The sequence below is a fragment of the Chiloscyllium plagiosum genome, unplaced genomic scaffold (genome assembly GCF_037043375.1).
Source record: "Chiloscyllium plagiosum isolate Xiang-an unplaced genomic scaffold, Cpla_swu_hap1 HiC_scaffold_24, whole genome shotgun sequence".
Taxonomy (NCBI): domain Eukaryota; kingdom Metazoa; phylum Chordata; class Chondrichthyes; order Orectolobiformes; family Hemiscylliidae; genus Chiloscyllium; species Chiloscyllium plagiosum.
In genome coordinates this window covers 23,432,653-23,449,235 of record NW_028270162.1, presented here as the reverse complement: position 1 = coordinate 23,449,235, position 16,583 = coordinate 23,432,653, and the positions used below count along the sequence as shown (strand labels likewise).

Here is a 16,583-nt window from a genome sequence, read left to right as displayed (position 1 = left end):
CCCTGTTACTACTAATCAGATATGTCATAATTTCATCCTTTATAATAGACTCCAGCATCTTTCCCACCACTGAGGTCAGACTAACTGGTCTATAATTTCCTGCTTTCTTTCTCCCACCTTTCTTAAAAAGTGGTACAACTTTAGCCACCCTCCAATCCGTAGGAACTGATCCCAAATCTATTGAACTCTGGAAAATAATCACCAACGCATCCACGATTTCTCTAGCCACCTCCTTCAGTACCCTGGTATGTCGACCATCAGGCACCGGGGACTTATCAACCTTCAGACCTAACAGTCTCTCCAACACCAATTCCTGGCAAATATAAATTCCCTTAAGTTCAGGTCCTTCAGCCACTGTTACCTCAGGGAGATTGCTTGTGTCTTCCCCAGTGAACACAGATCTGAAGTACCAATTCAATTCTTCTGCCATTTCTTTGTTCCCCGGAATATATTCCCCTGTTTCTGTCTTCAAGAGCCCGATTTTAGTCTTAACCATTTTTTTGCCTTTCACATACCTAAAAAAGCTTTTACTATCCTTCTTTATACTATCCTCCTTTATATCGGAGAATTATTGGTAAGATTGTGCAGCTGACATTATCTGCAAGTGATACACTTAGTCCCTCCTACAGTTCTTGTCAGGCCCTTACTTCTATACTTTGTTCACTGGTTCTAAGTACAAATCAGAACTGAAGAGGTGGGCAGTGCAGAAATAAAATGAGAGGAAAGCAGGTATAAAAAAGTCATTTTGTGGTCCACTTTTTCTTGATACCTAATATTTGAATGCTGAAATTGGTTAGAAACTCTTCCTTTGCCCCCCAAACAGATTTCAAAAAGATCAAATAATTTATTCTAATTATTTCAGTAAACCATGACCAAGTCTTCAATTTTATTTCAATGAGATAGTAATCCTGTGGGTCTACACCTGTTTGCGTATTGAGTTTTCTTGAAGACAGAATGCGAGTGCAAAATAAATTAATCCTTCCCTATCAAAACTTAAGTTGTTATACTGAAAAAGATTTGAACAATGTTCATGGTTAATAGCAGGATGGACCACTTAGAATATGCCAGACATCAGCTGAAAATGTCTTGGGTAATAATGTTCCAACTGTGCATCTCTCTAATACTTGGAAAACTGTAAACCAAAACTGTTTACAAAACATTGTATTTATATTTCTCAATACAAATATCAAATTGTGCCTTTACTCAGCATACAACTATGTCAATCTGCCTTTCCTTTTTGACCCTTTCATAACATGTGGCAGGATTGTCCATTCAATTGTCTCTTCCCTTTGTTGCCACCAGCCCACACCACACCATCCCAACATTACATTACTTTAATTCTTTTCCAACTTGTCCCACTATGACCAGATACCTCAGTTGAGTTTGTACTTCAGATCGCACAATGTCATCTTGAGTGTAACCAAGATTCCATCCCTGCCCTGTGTTTTTCTCAGCAATAGATGAACTCTTAGCAACATCACTCATAGGCATGGGGCTATATGTTTGCTCTTAGTGCCTACCTTGATTACCTTATCAATATCGCATTCTTAGAAAGTTTGTCCGAAACTCATTTGTCAATGAGCAAGGTATTTATTCAACATAATTTCAGCAAAGCCAAAACTATTCCATGGGGCTCCTTTATGACTTGTTTGAACATTCAATCCCCTCCCCTCACCATTCACTCCAGGTGAACCCAAAAGATTGTAACTTCACTTTTCTATCTCATCCTTAGCTTTAAAGTCCACACTCAAACCACAGCCATGACTGCTTATCTAAATGTGGACTGGACACCTACCTCTGTTCCATTTCAATCACACTCCCGTCTCAATCCTCAGCACCCTGCTAGCTTTAATTTCAACTCGTGACATGTGCTCTCATTGATCCACTGCATTCCACAGTATAAGCTCTAACTTGCTCAAAGTACTGCAAGCTTTACCCTATCTACTGACTCAATCCCTACTCATTGCAAGCCCCTTTACGTCCTTGTGGATAATGCACCTGCCAGAGGCTGAGCATTGCCAAGGGACCCAGGCCACATGTGAATGAGGTTGGGATGGGGGTTGATGGCTGGGAGTGCAGAGGAAATGATGGAAAAGGTTGAAAGAAATAAAAGTGGGAAGCTCTTGGTGAGTTTCCCACCTTCTTGAGGCCATGTTCCTCAATCAGGCAATGTATGTGAGCAAGGAAGAGCCCATCGCCCTCCTCTGGAAGTGACGGCAGAATAAGGCTCTTAAGCGGACATTAACTGCATACCCAAATCCAATAGTGCCGAGGCTTTATGAACCTTCCCCCCCCCCCCCCCCCCCCCCATACTCAATCTCTCCCCAGAAGCCAATCCGGTCAAGTTCAGAATCAACCTAGTGAACCATCTCTGCACCCCTTCCAGTAAGTATGAAGATAACATTAGACTGCAGTGCAATATTGGTTAAACTGTGGTGTTACACTCTGTTACTTCATTGAATCCTGATTTAGCTGAAATAGTGGCAACTATAGAATGCAACTGAATGTAAAACATCCATCAAAGAACCTTCATCTAAAAATTATTCATAATTTCAAAATTTTTAGAATATTGACTGAATCACTTATATGCATAGCCTTATTATAAGTGCCTCATTCATTACAAATAATTTGTTAACGGTTTATGAACTTGATTTCTGGAACGCTATAAGGTAGATTTTGTGAAAGGGTAAACTTGTACAGGATGCTCTGAGCATTAAACCTTTGAGGTCTTCTCACCTCAGAATTTGAGTTCCTTGTTCAAATATATTGTCAAAATTTCAGTTCATCCAAGCATCAAGATGGACAGTGTACTATTTATAAATTGGAAGCCATTCGCACATGTTTCTCTAGACTAGCAATGAAATGGGGCCAATATTCTGGAACAGGTTTACTCTCCGACACATTTTCTGATGAGTTCCAGGGCATTTCATACACAGAGTAAAAATACATTCATAGATTAGTTCAGTGCAGCACAAAAGGTCCTGCAGCTACACTTACAAATTTACCCAAACTAACTTCACAGAATACAAAAAACACTGAGATAAATAGTGCTTTTGAAATCAGAGAAAGGCCAACCAGTACAATGTTATTATGCTGCCCCCTATGGGTGATGTAGATACACAGAAATGCTCATCTAATAAAATTAAACAAAGAACTGTGATGCTGAAAATCTGAAACAAAAACAGAAATTGCTGGAAAGCCACACAGATCAGGCAGAATCCTTGGAGAGAAATAACATTTTGCATTTGCTGACTCTCCATTCGAACTGCGAACAGCTAGGAAATTGTAGTAAATATGGTCAACACGTAAACTCCCAGCACGTGCTGTGGTGCCACAAAGCAACATGGCGATCTGCTTGACTGTTCCGCACTGCCCACTATGATAAGCTGCCTGCCTCTCCCTCTCTACTAAACTGTAATGCAAGCCAAAGAGGCGAGCAGTCTTTAACTGAGCATGGAAATCCCTGTGCACTAAGAAAGCAACATGATATACACAGAGGCTGACAGGCACCAAGCAAATATGAAGTGAGTAAATGCTAATAAAGTAAGCTAAGAGCTGAATGATGTAACTTGAGTAGATGCATGCTTCTTCTTGAGTGCTTGGCAGAAGCTTGCAAGTCAACGGTATTGCTGAAAGCTTGAAGGGGGGTAGGAGGCAGTCTGAGAACAGGCATGATCATGTGTTAGGATTGGTGGTTTGCTGGTGCCAAATGAATGGGATGAAAGGTCAAGGAGGATTGTGGCAATGGCATAGGCATGGACATTGTTGTGCAGAGCTAGTTGGATTATGGACAGGAGAGGCATTTGGTGAGCTGCAGCCTCAGGTATCCAAAGTAATTTACATACCAGAAATTTCCATTGCCTAGCTTCTTGGTGGCGGAGAGGAGAATTAGAAGTGGCACATAAATAAGATAGTTTGGGGGTTTATTGTGATGTAAATGTGTGGAAATAAAGTAGTCACTGTTCAATGGTGAGATTCTTAAGTCAACATTTAAGGGTTGAGGGGAAAATTGGGAAAAAGACTTTGTCACCTTCAAGAGGCACAGTGGCTCAGTGGTTAGCACTGCTGCCTCACAGCGCCAGGGACCTGGGTTCGATTCCAGCCTCAGACAGACTGTCTGTGTGGAGTTTGCACATTCTCCTCATGTCTGCGTGGGTTTCCTCTGGGTGCTCCGGTTTCCTCCCACAGTCCAAAGATGTGCAGGTCAGGTGAATTGGCCATGCTAAATTGCCCATAGAGTTAAATGCATTAGTTAGGGGGAATGGGTCTGTGTGGGTTACTCTTTGGAGGGTCAGTGTGGACTAGTTAGGCCAAAGGGCCTGTTTCCACACTGTAGGGAATCTAATCTAAAAAAGAATCCAACTCTTCCATTCTTACCATATTTTCCCACCTTACTCTTCATTGCTCATATCAAATCAAGGAGGATAGAATGCTACCTGTTACTTGCAATTTCACTGATGAAAAGAAATGTGGACGTTTAGCACCATCTGCAGGTTTAACTTGCAATTATATAAGAATTTAACCTTCTTTGCTCAAGACATTTGAATTGAATTTGAATTGAACAATTAAACTACCTGGCTGTTATGAATCATTTTGAACCATGAGTCCGTAATAAAAATAAAAATACAGGAATCACATTTATTTTTAACCAGTGACTCACTGCAGAATTCATTTGTTACTTTCAGATCTTTACACTCTTCACTTAGAGGCAATAAAATAACCGCTATTCCTCTGACCATAACCACCTTTACGCCAACTTGTGCCTCCCCATGGCAAGTGGGCTTGATGATGTATATGATTTGGAGATGAAATTGCACCCAAATTCATGACACATGAGTATCCTGCCGGATGCCAATTCAGAACAAAAGCTCACTCGCTGATAATGGCGAGAGTAGGACTTGAACTCTTCACCTTCTATTTATGAGGAAGGAATATTACCGCTAATACAAAAGCTCACTCTAGCTAAGTTGCTGAACAACTTTGTTAACGATGTTGAACCATCATACAAAGCAACTTTGCACAAGTGTATTAACTACTGAGTTAATAGTAATCCTCAAAATTTTAACTCCTGGATTTCTACATTAAACTATAACACTTTGGGACAGAAGGCAGTGGTAAACTTGTCATGGGGGAGCTCGGTCTATTGCATTCGCTAACAGGAATCAGGGTTCCTTCCTTGCATTGAGAACACCATTCTAACAGCTCCAGTGAACCACATTATCGATCTATTTTATTCTCCTATGCGTACCTCCGACATAAGCGGTTGTTCCACAGTAGACATACTTTACAAAATCTAAGTATACATTCACTGTACATTCCACTGTTCTCCAGTATTATGGATAAACTCCAGAGCTTTACTGTGGAATAGGACACATATATAGGACACAAACAATATACACTAACAATAGCAGAATACATGGAACTATTTTTACATATTCTGTATGTCCAGGCAGCATGAGGAGGTGGAGAAGTCAACGTTTCGGGTGCAACCCTTCTTCAGTCCTGAAGAAGGGTTACACCTGAAACGATGACTTCTCCACCTCCTCATGCTCCCTGGCTTGCTGTGTTCTTCCAGCCCTCCTGTGGGCGGCACGGTGGCACAGTGGTTAGCACTGAACAACTTTGTTAACGATGTTGAACCATCATACAAAGCAATTTTGCACAAGTGTATTAACTACTGAGTTAATAATAATCTTCAAAATTTTAACTCCTGGATACTCATGTGTCATTTCATCTCCAAATCATATACATCATCAAGCCCACTTGCCATGGGGAGGCACAAGTTGGCGTAAAGGTGGTTATGGTCAGTGGTTAGCACTGCTGCCTCACAGCGCCAGAGACCCGGGTTCAACTCCCGCCTCAGGCGACTCTCTGTGTGGAGTTTGCACATTCTCCCTGTGTCTGTGTGGGTTTCCTCCAGGTGCTCCGGTTTCCTCCCACAATCCAAAAACGTGCAGGTTAGGTGAATTGGCCAAGTTAAATTGCCCGTAGTGTTGGGTGAAGGGGTAAACGTAGGAGTATAGGTCTGGGTGGTATACGCTTCGGCCGAAGGGCCTGTTTCCACACTGTAAGTAATCTAATCTAATCCTATTGTCTATCTTGGATTTCAGCATCTGCAGTTTATTTTGTCTCTATTCTATATATCCAGCTGGTTTTCAATGTTTATTTATACAGAACCCACTAAGTGTGTGATGCCATATTCACTATTAATCTTCTTGTTTCATGATGTACATTTTATAAATAGTTGTGCTCATCCTCTAAATCCTCTGACTCTGTAATGTTCACAAACATGGGTACACAAACAGAAATAAAGAAGAACTAAGTACTTTTTTTGTTAAGCCACATGGATGACTCTTGTTTACATTTGAGCATACAGAAATTAAAGCTCAGCATTTGTTTCAAAAGCACCTACAAAAGTAGTTGTCATTATGTAGCACTGTCTGATACAAAGCAAGAGTTCTCTTGATGATACTAGCCATATTTCTAAGGATCCTCCAAGTTGCAATCCAGTCTACATATTTCCAATGCACTTGCCAAAAGTTTCCATGAGCTTCATCATACATCTTCTACATATCCTGCTTTGTTTATCTTTCCATTTCATATCACATTATCCCCTCATCTCATCTTCATTTCCTGCTATTCCACATTAACAATTTTCAATATAACACATGATCCTTCAACGGACAACTTTACAGTACATAACTGTTTCCTATTCATTGTCCTGCACATAACCAAATTTTTCACAAAGTTCCTCAAAAGTTTTCTTTTGTTACAATTTATTAATGGTGTTGCTTTCAGAAAAAGTGCTTTGCTCATTATAATCAGCAACCTCCTGAATGGTTCAAAAGAGGTATATTCTCTAACATGTATTTTCCACTTCCCAGAACAGTTTCATTCATTTTATCAACACCGATATTTATAGCCCAACATAAAAATAAAACAAGAAAATGGATGTCAGGACTTATCACTGAAATGTGACCCCAGTGGTCATTTCTTGACATCTTTTTATCACACCATATTGTTTTGTGCATGTTCATAACACAAATTAAGGGATGCGTCTAGCTTTGTTCTTTATTCACTTACCCCTTCCATTGGGGAAATGAGGAGGTCATAGAGAGCACGAAGAGGTTGCTTATCGACTGAGTTCTGTTTACGAGGCAAAGATGAGGTGGAGTCTTGAAGGCCTGAAGTGTTGCTGCTGAACAGACTGCTCATACTTTGACAGCTCCTGAAAGGACACAATATGACATCATCAAAACCAAAATTACAGCTTCCACATTAGCCTTCAAGTAAGAAAAGTTTATTAGAGTACACTGTTCATTTAAAGTTACCACTACATAATTTTTCCCACTTGTGAAGAAACCCTTTTTGCTGATCAAATGTTAATGGACAAATGTATTACTTTGCTCATTTTTCACACAGACATGCAATCGCACATTCAAATCCAATCAGAAAGATTTCATACTATAATGCACTGCTATTTTAGCACCAGAAAAGTTCCAACATTGTTGTATGTCAATCTGCCTGTAAAGCACGTAAGACACTTTTCACTGTATCTCAGTACATGTGACAGTAACAAATCAAATCAAATGTCAAGCTTACATATTTATACCTGCAAACATAATAAAATAATAAAAATAATAAAATCTGTACACTACTTCTTCCAAAACAACGTGGTGAATAGACAAACTGCATTGTAATAAGATGGTGGTCAAGTGAGCTCTCGTCTTATTAAAGCAACATTCGGCTAAAATAAAAACAAAGCCTTTGGAGAAACTCAGTAGGTATGGCAGCACTCATGGAGAGACAAACGGAATTCATGTTTCGAGTCCAATATGACTCTTCTTTGGAACTCAGTTCTCAGTAACTCAGAACTCAGTAATTTGAAGCACTAATTACATTGATAGGAGTCTGTTCCATTTGTTCACTATTCTGTTTTAGGGAATAATTTCCCAATACTTAATCTTGATCATGGTCTATGAATCTTGCATTAGATCCTATAGTCTTCAGATAATTTAATAACTTGCTTACTCAAGTTATCTGCACCTTTAATTAGTTTAAAACTTTGCAATATATCTCATTTTGGTCTGGCTTTGTCCACATAAAAATAACTATAAATGTGCTGCACAACATCTGGACTCATTCTCCTCGAAGCCTTGCCAATACATTAACCTATTGTTTGAAACAGAACACAGGATTTCCAGGCTCATATGAGGCTGAATAAGGAGCAAGGTGGGCACAACAATTCACAGCCCCTCTAGCTTGTCATCTCATTTATGGACCTTTGGTATGGAGCTAAAGGAAGCAGCAGAGTTGACATCTGCAAGAGTCTGCCAGCCAATTAAGAATAACCCATGGCCTTTTCCAGGGGATCTAGTATTCTCTGAGGCAGGGTTTGAGCTCGTTCCTCATCTGTCTGAACACGGCTGCAGCCACAGACCACCAGTGGACTGTTAAACTGATGCCTCTTATTTCTGATTGGCATTGTTTCCATGATTCAGATTTTCCTTTACAGTTCACTTATGTTGAGTGCCACGCTGAGGACCCCTGGTGATCACTTTTTGTCAAAGCTCATGCAGTCAACAAATGATATTTATAAACTCATAAGAAATAAGTGTGGGGAAATCTTTCAACCCATTGTATCTGTATTCCATATTCAATTAGATCATGAGTGATTAAACTTGTAGCCTTAATGTCTCTTATCTGCCTATCCTCCATAACCGCAACTCCTTTGTACATTAATAATTTAACTCACCCTTGAACATATTCACTAAACCAACATCCACTGCCCTCTGTGTCAGAGAATTCCAAGGAGTAATGATTCACTTGGGGAAGATATTTCTCCTTGCGTCTAACATAAATGAGAGACCCCTTCACTTAAAACTGCGTCCCAGAGTTGTAGATTCACCCACAAAAGGAAACATCCTCTCAGTACTTGCTCTTTAAAGTGCTCTTAGAAACGTGCCTGTTTCAATAAGGTCACTTCCCACTCTTTTAAACTCCAGTGGTATAGATAAACTTCCACATAATTCCTTCATTCTAACAATCTGCTTCACAAACCTACTTCTGAACTACCTTAAAATACAAATATATCCTTCCTTAAGTAAGAAAAGCCAATACTGTGTACTGGCTAATGCTCTATAGTGTTGTAGCAAGACTTCCCCATTTTTATATGCTACCTCCCTTTTACAATGAAGGCCAAAATTTCAACGTGACTTTTAATTACTTCCATTGTCGCTGCATTTTTATATTTTCTGATTCACGTACACTGACCCCTCTGAGCTGAATTATTTATTTCGAAGTATTTACTCTATATGCTAAAATAGTCAATAAAATAGCAATTGACCTCCTGAACACCACATTCTGTACACAGTGACTGCACATGTACAGACTGCCCACCTTTATTTTGTGCTGACTATTTAAGTTGAGGATCTGGAAGCTGGGATAATGGCCCTGACAGCAAGTGTTGGAGTTGTGGGGAAGGGTCTGTGCAGGGTCCAGCCTCCTTTTTGCCTGGGAGTGACAGGAAAATTGTGATAATATTGGGAGGCTGCCGAGAGATTGGGAGAAATACAGAGGCAGCTAGGAGGTAGAAGAACAGGGATGCTGCAAAGAAGAGAGATCAACTTCAAAACAACATTTTTTAACAATTATTTTGTCATTCCAGATTTTTTATTTTACACACAGCAACGCCATCTTCAGACAGGCAGCTGCTTCCTGTCACTTGATAATGATGTTAACTGTGTTTCTGTCTTTGCGCTATCTAAAAGTGGAACTTATAGGACACTCTTCCCACTTATTTAGCATCATTAGCAAGGCATAACATTTAAAATGCTTTACAAGTGTATTATCCAACTCAATTTAACACTAAAACACATAAGGATATATGAAGGCTGATAACCAAAATATTGGCCAAACAGGTAGATTTTGAGAAGTGTTGGAACCGAGACATTGAGGAGGGATTTGACAGGGAATTCCCGAGTTGAGGGCTGCAGGATCTGGAGGAGTGGCCGTCATTGGTACAGTGACTACAATCAGGAAGGAGTGCACATACCTCAGAGGATTGGAGAGCTGAAGGAGATTACAGACATAGAGAGAGATTAGGCCATTGAGTGACTTAAAAAATATTTAAAATGAGCATTGTTTAACCTGGTGACAAAGTACATCCATTAGTACAAGTGATGGGTGAACGGGGCATTGCTATGTTCTAAGAAATGAGCAGCAGAGTATTAGACAACCTCAATTTGTGGAGGGTAGAATATAGGAGACTGACCACGGTGCACTGGAATAGTTCAAGTCTCGGGGTGACAAAGATATTGATGAAGGTTTTAACAGCAGATGAGCTGACATGACAGGAGATGACAACAATAAAGAGGTGGAAATAGGTTACTGGACATGTTACAAACCAGGTCTGCTGATATCCTTAAATCTTTCAAGTTCTAAAATCAGTGTGATTGTTTCAACAGATCACAACATTATGAAAGCCAACCCAGCAATGAGATTAACCATCCAACTATTCACCTCTAATGTTCATAACGCACAGGGTTAATGTTGAGATATTAGAGCGTTATTTTAGTATTCTTTAACAAGTTAAAACATATCACTACATCCTAAAATTATCATAACTGAATGAAAGGTCTGCATGAAATGTACAAGTACCACATCAGTCACAGTGGCTTCCTCTAACTGTAACCAGATTACTTTACACAGATTACTTTTCTGATGTAATTACATCTTGTACATGTGGCAGAAGCATTGATAAAGGTCTCTAAGCCAATGGAAGGAAGTCAAATAGGCTAGTGGCAACTCTCCAATGTTAGGCAAGCGCAGCTAAATTGCCAGCACGTGTCAATGAAAACAGCCAGAAGATTTATGGAAGGATTTTACTATTGTCTGACTGGAAATGTGGTCATTCCTTCCTTGCCTCCAGGTTAAACACTATAAGCAAAGGAAATTCCAAGTTTTGTTTCATACCTATTTACCATTATTTAGAAATAGTTTTAATAGGCAGGGTTCACTAGCTAAATAAATTTGATTTGTTTTGTAAGAAGTTGCTTTTCCATCTTATAACTGTAATCTAATTCTGATGATTATTGATCTCTGCCACAGACGTATCAGACACAAACAATGCAGTCAAAAGGAAGGCTCTGTGACTGTTCAAGGCTCTGTCATTTCATAAATATTCCAATTTGTTTTTGGCAACTGTTGAATGAAACAGAACTTTCCTGTTTCAGAACTTATTTTACATCTCCTCTCCTTAATCCCTTCTCTTTGAAATAACAGTGTAAAATCAATGACGCACTAGTGGGACTGGGCTCTGCTAGATATTGTCCTGCCAGCACTCTCACACTAGATGGCACTGGAGATTTTCCAATGCATCTTTCTTCCCCTTAACTATGGGTCATCATTGACATGTCATATAACACAGAGGTTTCAAAGTATGGGCATTTCTGTGGTCAAACATTGATTTTTTTTAAACTGCAGCCACAGTAAAATTTTGTTCTGTTCAGTAAATCTGTTTACTTGAAGAATTTGGATTTGTGTATATTTATCAATTGTGCAAAAAGTCAAACCCAACGTTCAGGTGATGTACTGTTACAAAACAGGACTGACTAATCCAGCACTGGCTGCTAAAGGATATGGCCAAGTTGAAAATTGTAGCAATTTTTATGTAGAAATGGAGGCATTCTGCATTTCCAGAGTTGGGGGTTGTACTTGGACTATAGCAGACATTACATATCCACATCAGATGCAGGGTCGTATGGGAAAAACAGAAGTGGCAATGTGTCGTAGTTATCAGTATGGGCACTGCCAACATACCCACGTGCATTGAGGGAGAGAGGGGAGTGTTTGATCATTCTGCTTGTCTTGCAGTGAGGAAGGAGAAGTCCCACCATGTCCTGGGTTGTCATTTTGGTTAGCTTATTAGTGTTTATTTGTATAGGGTTTCAGGAACCTTGAGCAACATTGCAATGATGTCACAGTATAAAGAGGACAATGTGGACAGAGTTAAGAAAGATGTGCAGAGAAATGTCTGGAGTAGTTTGACTAACATTAGGCAATAAAGTTCATGGACCAGTCTTTAAGTAATGTTATGCCTCATTGCCAGTTGGAAATCAAGCTTTGCTATTCCCAGAGTTGTCACAAAGTTAAAGATTTTTAAAATTATGCAGAATTCCTAATTTACCTATCTTTTAGACCCAAGTCATCAGAAAGCACGGGCCAGATTTCTGTACTTAATAAGAATTGCTACTGATTACAAAAAAAACTCTAGCTAGATGTTAACATTATGAACCATCGACATGTAAGTCTATTAATTAAAACTCTAACTCTCATAAAAACATTCCCTTTTACACACAGACAGGGAAAAAGACATCAGTTTTACTAGCAGAGGGAAAGACTGGGAAGATAGTTCAGTGGTTTCTATTCACAGGTTTTTGCTGAGGTTATTCTTATGCTGATCTTCCTTCTGCTTCTGATCTTCCTTCTCCAGATCCTTTCACTTGTTTGCAAGAAGCAGAGTGACTGGCTCAGACTTATGAAGTCCTCTGACTTATTATTTAAAAGTCACTTAGAGCAACTGCTGAAGGAAAAGTAAAACTGGGGTTTATTCATGCTCAAAGCAGTTTTATTAAAGAGAATAGAGACACCTCCTGAGTGTGGAAATCTGATGGCTTCTCTCAATCTTGTTCACAGCCCCACACTGTTAAACTGCCTGGAAGCTAATCACCCAGTTTTGACAGAAGGAAAGCCTTTGACATTGATAACTCATCCACACACCAATCCACATGTTGCCAAGTGAATCTCCATTTTTTGGTTCCAGCTTATCTGCAAATCATCCACAATAGCTTGAGCCAGCAGCTGTGCAAACATCACTTCTAACGAGTGGGTCACTTACTTTCAAAACGTGCAGCACTGACTCAACAATCCCTGGTTTTTGAAACATTTCACACCACAATAAAAAATACAGAAGGATAAAAAGGCTCACTTTACAATAAAGTATCAAGGCTCGAGGCTGGTATGTTTCTGAATGCTAATTATCATACGATTTAAGCTTAATACATAGTAAACAGTGTTTTGAAAAGCATGAAAGCATTCTTAACCTTGCCTTATCTCTGACCAGTCTGTCTAAATCTAAACTCTTGGATTTGAGCACATGACAAAAGAAAAAAATACAGTCTATGCTGGGCAATAAGTTGTGTGGTTATAACAGAGAGTATAGCAGAGGGACCCGGATTTATTCAGTGGTGGCATGTGGTCATACAGAAGCAGCTACAGACTGTATTGGATCAAAAACTATGCAACCATATAAAGCAAGAACATTCCACTCTGCACAGCCAGTGGTGGGGCTTGAACAGATGGTACAGTCAGCATGAGCCTCTTACTTCTGTGAGTAAGGCATCCAGTGCAATCAGTAGTAGACAGCAAGCTATTTGAGTGTAGCAGTGGTTATAGTCAACAGTGGACTTCGAGATGTGAAGATATGTTAGAAGGTTAAGAGATCTCAAAGGAAGCATTTTAAACAATGAAGTTAAAATATTGAGAAGGAAAAAACAAAATTAGTTTTAATAGGTAAGAGAAAAGAAAGAATCCCGATTATATGTGCAGCGCGATCAAATAAAATTGAGACTTATTTGGTAACAGGAATAGGATAATACGAGGAACATATCTACTCCTCCCAGGACAATAACCCTGCAAAATGAAGTAAATTGGAAACTCATTGAATGTAATAAGGATGCTGCAGTTTTTAAATGGTGATGTGTTAAAATGTAATTTTACTACTAATTGCAAAGCCGGCAGTGCTAATGCGATCGAACGGCTGACTGATTAAATTAGATTAGACGTGTTGAGATAATTTCGCCCGTATTCTTTATAGGATTTTATATGGAGAAAATGATCAGGAACTGTTTGAATGACTGCTCATCTGGACGTGATTTAAATAGCTTGTTGGCTGCAAAGTTCTTTGAGATGTTCTGGGATCATAAAAGATGCGCCATTAGTCAAAGTTCTTTCTTTAAATGACATTAAGTTGTAGTGAATACACGAGCCCTTTGAGTGTCACCCAACACTCAGTAAGACAGACTGACTTTCTTTAAACTATACCAGCCAGTTTAATCTATCACACTCTCAAAGATAAGCACAGCTCCTTTCACCTTTTTCAAATGACTTAAAATCAGATTCACTCTACTGAAGAATAAATATTAATAACCCAATAAGATAGTTATGTTAAATAGGCAACATAACAAACAAATTGCGATGTTCAATCCACATTTTCCAATTTTCAAAATAGTTTATACTTTATTTGACTCCTTTGTTTTTACTGGATTCAAGTCATACTGTGCAACATTAATAATGCATTCATTTTCTGTGCACTACTTGTCCAAAATCTTTCCTTATTAAGTATTTTCACAGATATATATTATCCTCTGCAAACTATCCATAGCACATCAGGGTGTACACTCTTCTCTCAGCATGTTTCACATATCTCAGGATGTCCAGTTCTCTCCTCATATAATCCAAATACATTATCCTCCATACATAATTTTCTGTGCCTCAGCAGGCACACCATGTCACAATAGTGGACCATCAATTTTCAATTTCTATCATCTGATTTTAAGATGGTCATCTAACCAAGCTCAGAAAACCACTGTGAAATAAACAAAAATAGTTTGAGTTGAAATTAGCACTTGTATCAACGGGCCCTGAAATTCAGCCAGATGTAAAGAAACCATCATTTCTGAGTTTTGATTTACACCTTGCTAGACATTTCACATATTGGAATGAATGATACCTGCTATCACGTTCGGTAAACGACAATGGTGTGTGACATGGGAATGCACAAGTAAACTGTATTTCTGGAAACAGCTTTTGAGCACAGCAGAGAAGGATAATGGATTTATAATACAGAACTGAAAGAGATTTTCTCTCTCTTTCTCCCTCTCCCCTCCTCCTTCCTGTTTGCTTCAGCCTATTGAGGAACAACACCTTGTGAGTAAACAAATTAGAGAAACATCTCTTCACTGAAAAACTCAAGGATATTTATAGATGGAGCCACTGCTGAGGATATAACACATCCATTAAACAACCATGGTTGCAAGTTCAGATATAACACCTCAAGGACATTTTTTAAAAAATCTACACCTCTTTGACTTTCCTTCTATGCTGGACACACTCTCCTTTATACACTTTATACCTGTTTGATGTAATTTATTATTTCTTTCAGCGTCAGTAAACAAAATTTTTTTTTGTCTGAAGAAAACCTTTTAATTGGTTCGTCAATTTTGACGAGAACAATGTTTTAATTGAAGTGTGATATAGCTGCATGCCAAAAACAAAGAATTAAAAATAATTGCTATGAATAATTGAGGGGCTTTAAAAAAGGGCTTAATTCACCTATCCTGGTTATAACAATTACCTTTCTGAATGACTCACACTATACATGCATATACGTATTTTGTATACAACATTCTGCAATCCATCCAAGTATCTCAGGCTGGCAAATGATTTTTTTTCCCCAAGTACTTTGAGGCATACACTGGCCTTTCAGCTCTACTCTCACTAACTTTGGATGTACATTATTTTTCTCATCGCTGTTATGACATCCCAAAGTGAATAGTGCGGTCCTGAGCTGTCAGCAACAGCTCATATATATCTCCCCCTATCTACTAACATATCCTGAAGTTATATGTCAACTTCTTTACCCACAATATTTTAAACTGACTGATGGCATTGTTTCTCATGTAAGCTTAAGAAAGATAAGGTTTACCAGGATGTTGCCTGGTATGGTAGAAAGATCGTATGAGGAAAGGCTCAGGCACTTGGGGCTGTTTTCATTAGAGAAAAGAAGGTTTAGGGGTGATTTGATAGAGGTGTACAAGATGATTAGGGGTTTAGATAGGGTTGACCATGAGAACCTTTTTCCACATATGGAGTGAGCTATTACGAGGGGGCATAGCTTTAAATTAAGGGGTGGTAGGTATAGGACAGATGTTAGGGGTAGATTCTTTACTCAGCGAGTCGTGAGTTCATGGAATGCCCTGCCAGAGCAGTGGTAGACTCTCCCTCTTTATGGGCATTTAAACGGGCATTAGATAGGCATATGGAGGATAGTGGGTTAGTGTAGGTTAGGTGGGCTTGGATCGGTGCAACATCAAGGGCCAAAGGGCCTGTACTGCGCTGTATTTTTCTATGTTCTATGTTCTATAAAGGAGTTTTTGGGTTCTTCCTCGTGTAGTTTAACTCCTTGAATCTCTAAGCTGAATAGTAAGGAGTATGTTAGATTTCTCAAGGAAAGCACTCTGCCACAACTAATTAAAATAAGTAAGAACTTAGATGATTGTAGTGAAATGCAAGCCTCTCCATGGTGCTGACACCATCAACAATAAATTTTGGAACAGCCTCATTCTGTCATTTTGTGGTTAAAATCTGCGGGGCCCATATGATTCACAATTGGGCAGAACATCCAAGGGATGAAATATCACTCGACTTAGAAAGGTTTGTCAGCAAGATCTATTGAATTTCTGAAGGCAGCCACACTTAACCCAGGACTTGACAGGGATGCTGATGAGTTTGTTGACAGAATG

General features: G+C 39.1%; 1 protein-coding gene across 6 annotated transcripts in view; it reads right to left on the bottom strand.

Annotated features, from left to right (window-relative positions):
* ttc28 (tetratricopeptide repeat domain 28) overlaps positions 1–16,583 on the bottom strand; it is a 774,630-nt gene that overhangs the window by 100,391 nt on the left and 657,656 nt on the right. For all 6 annotated transcript variants that reach the window (XM_043715612.2, XM_043715613.2, XM_043715615.2 and 3 more), the window contains one exon: positions 7,084–7,228. In XM_043715612.2, coding sequence (XP_043571547.2) covers positions 7,084–7,228 — 145 coding nt within the window. The remainder of the gene's footprint in view (positions 1–7,083; positions 7,229–16,583) is intronic.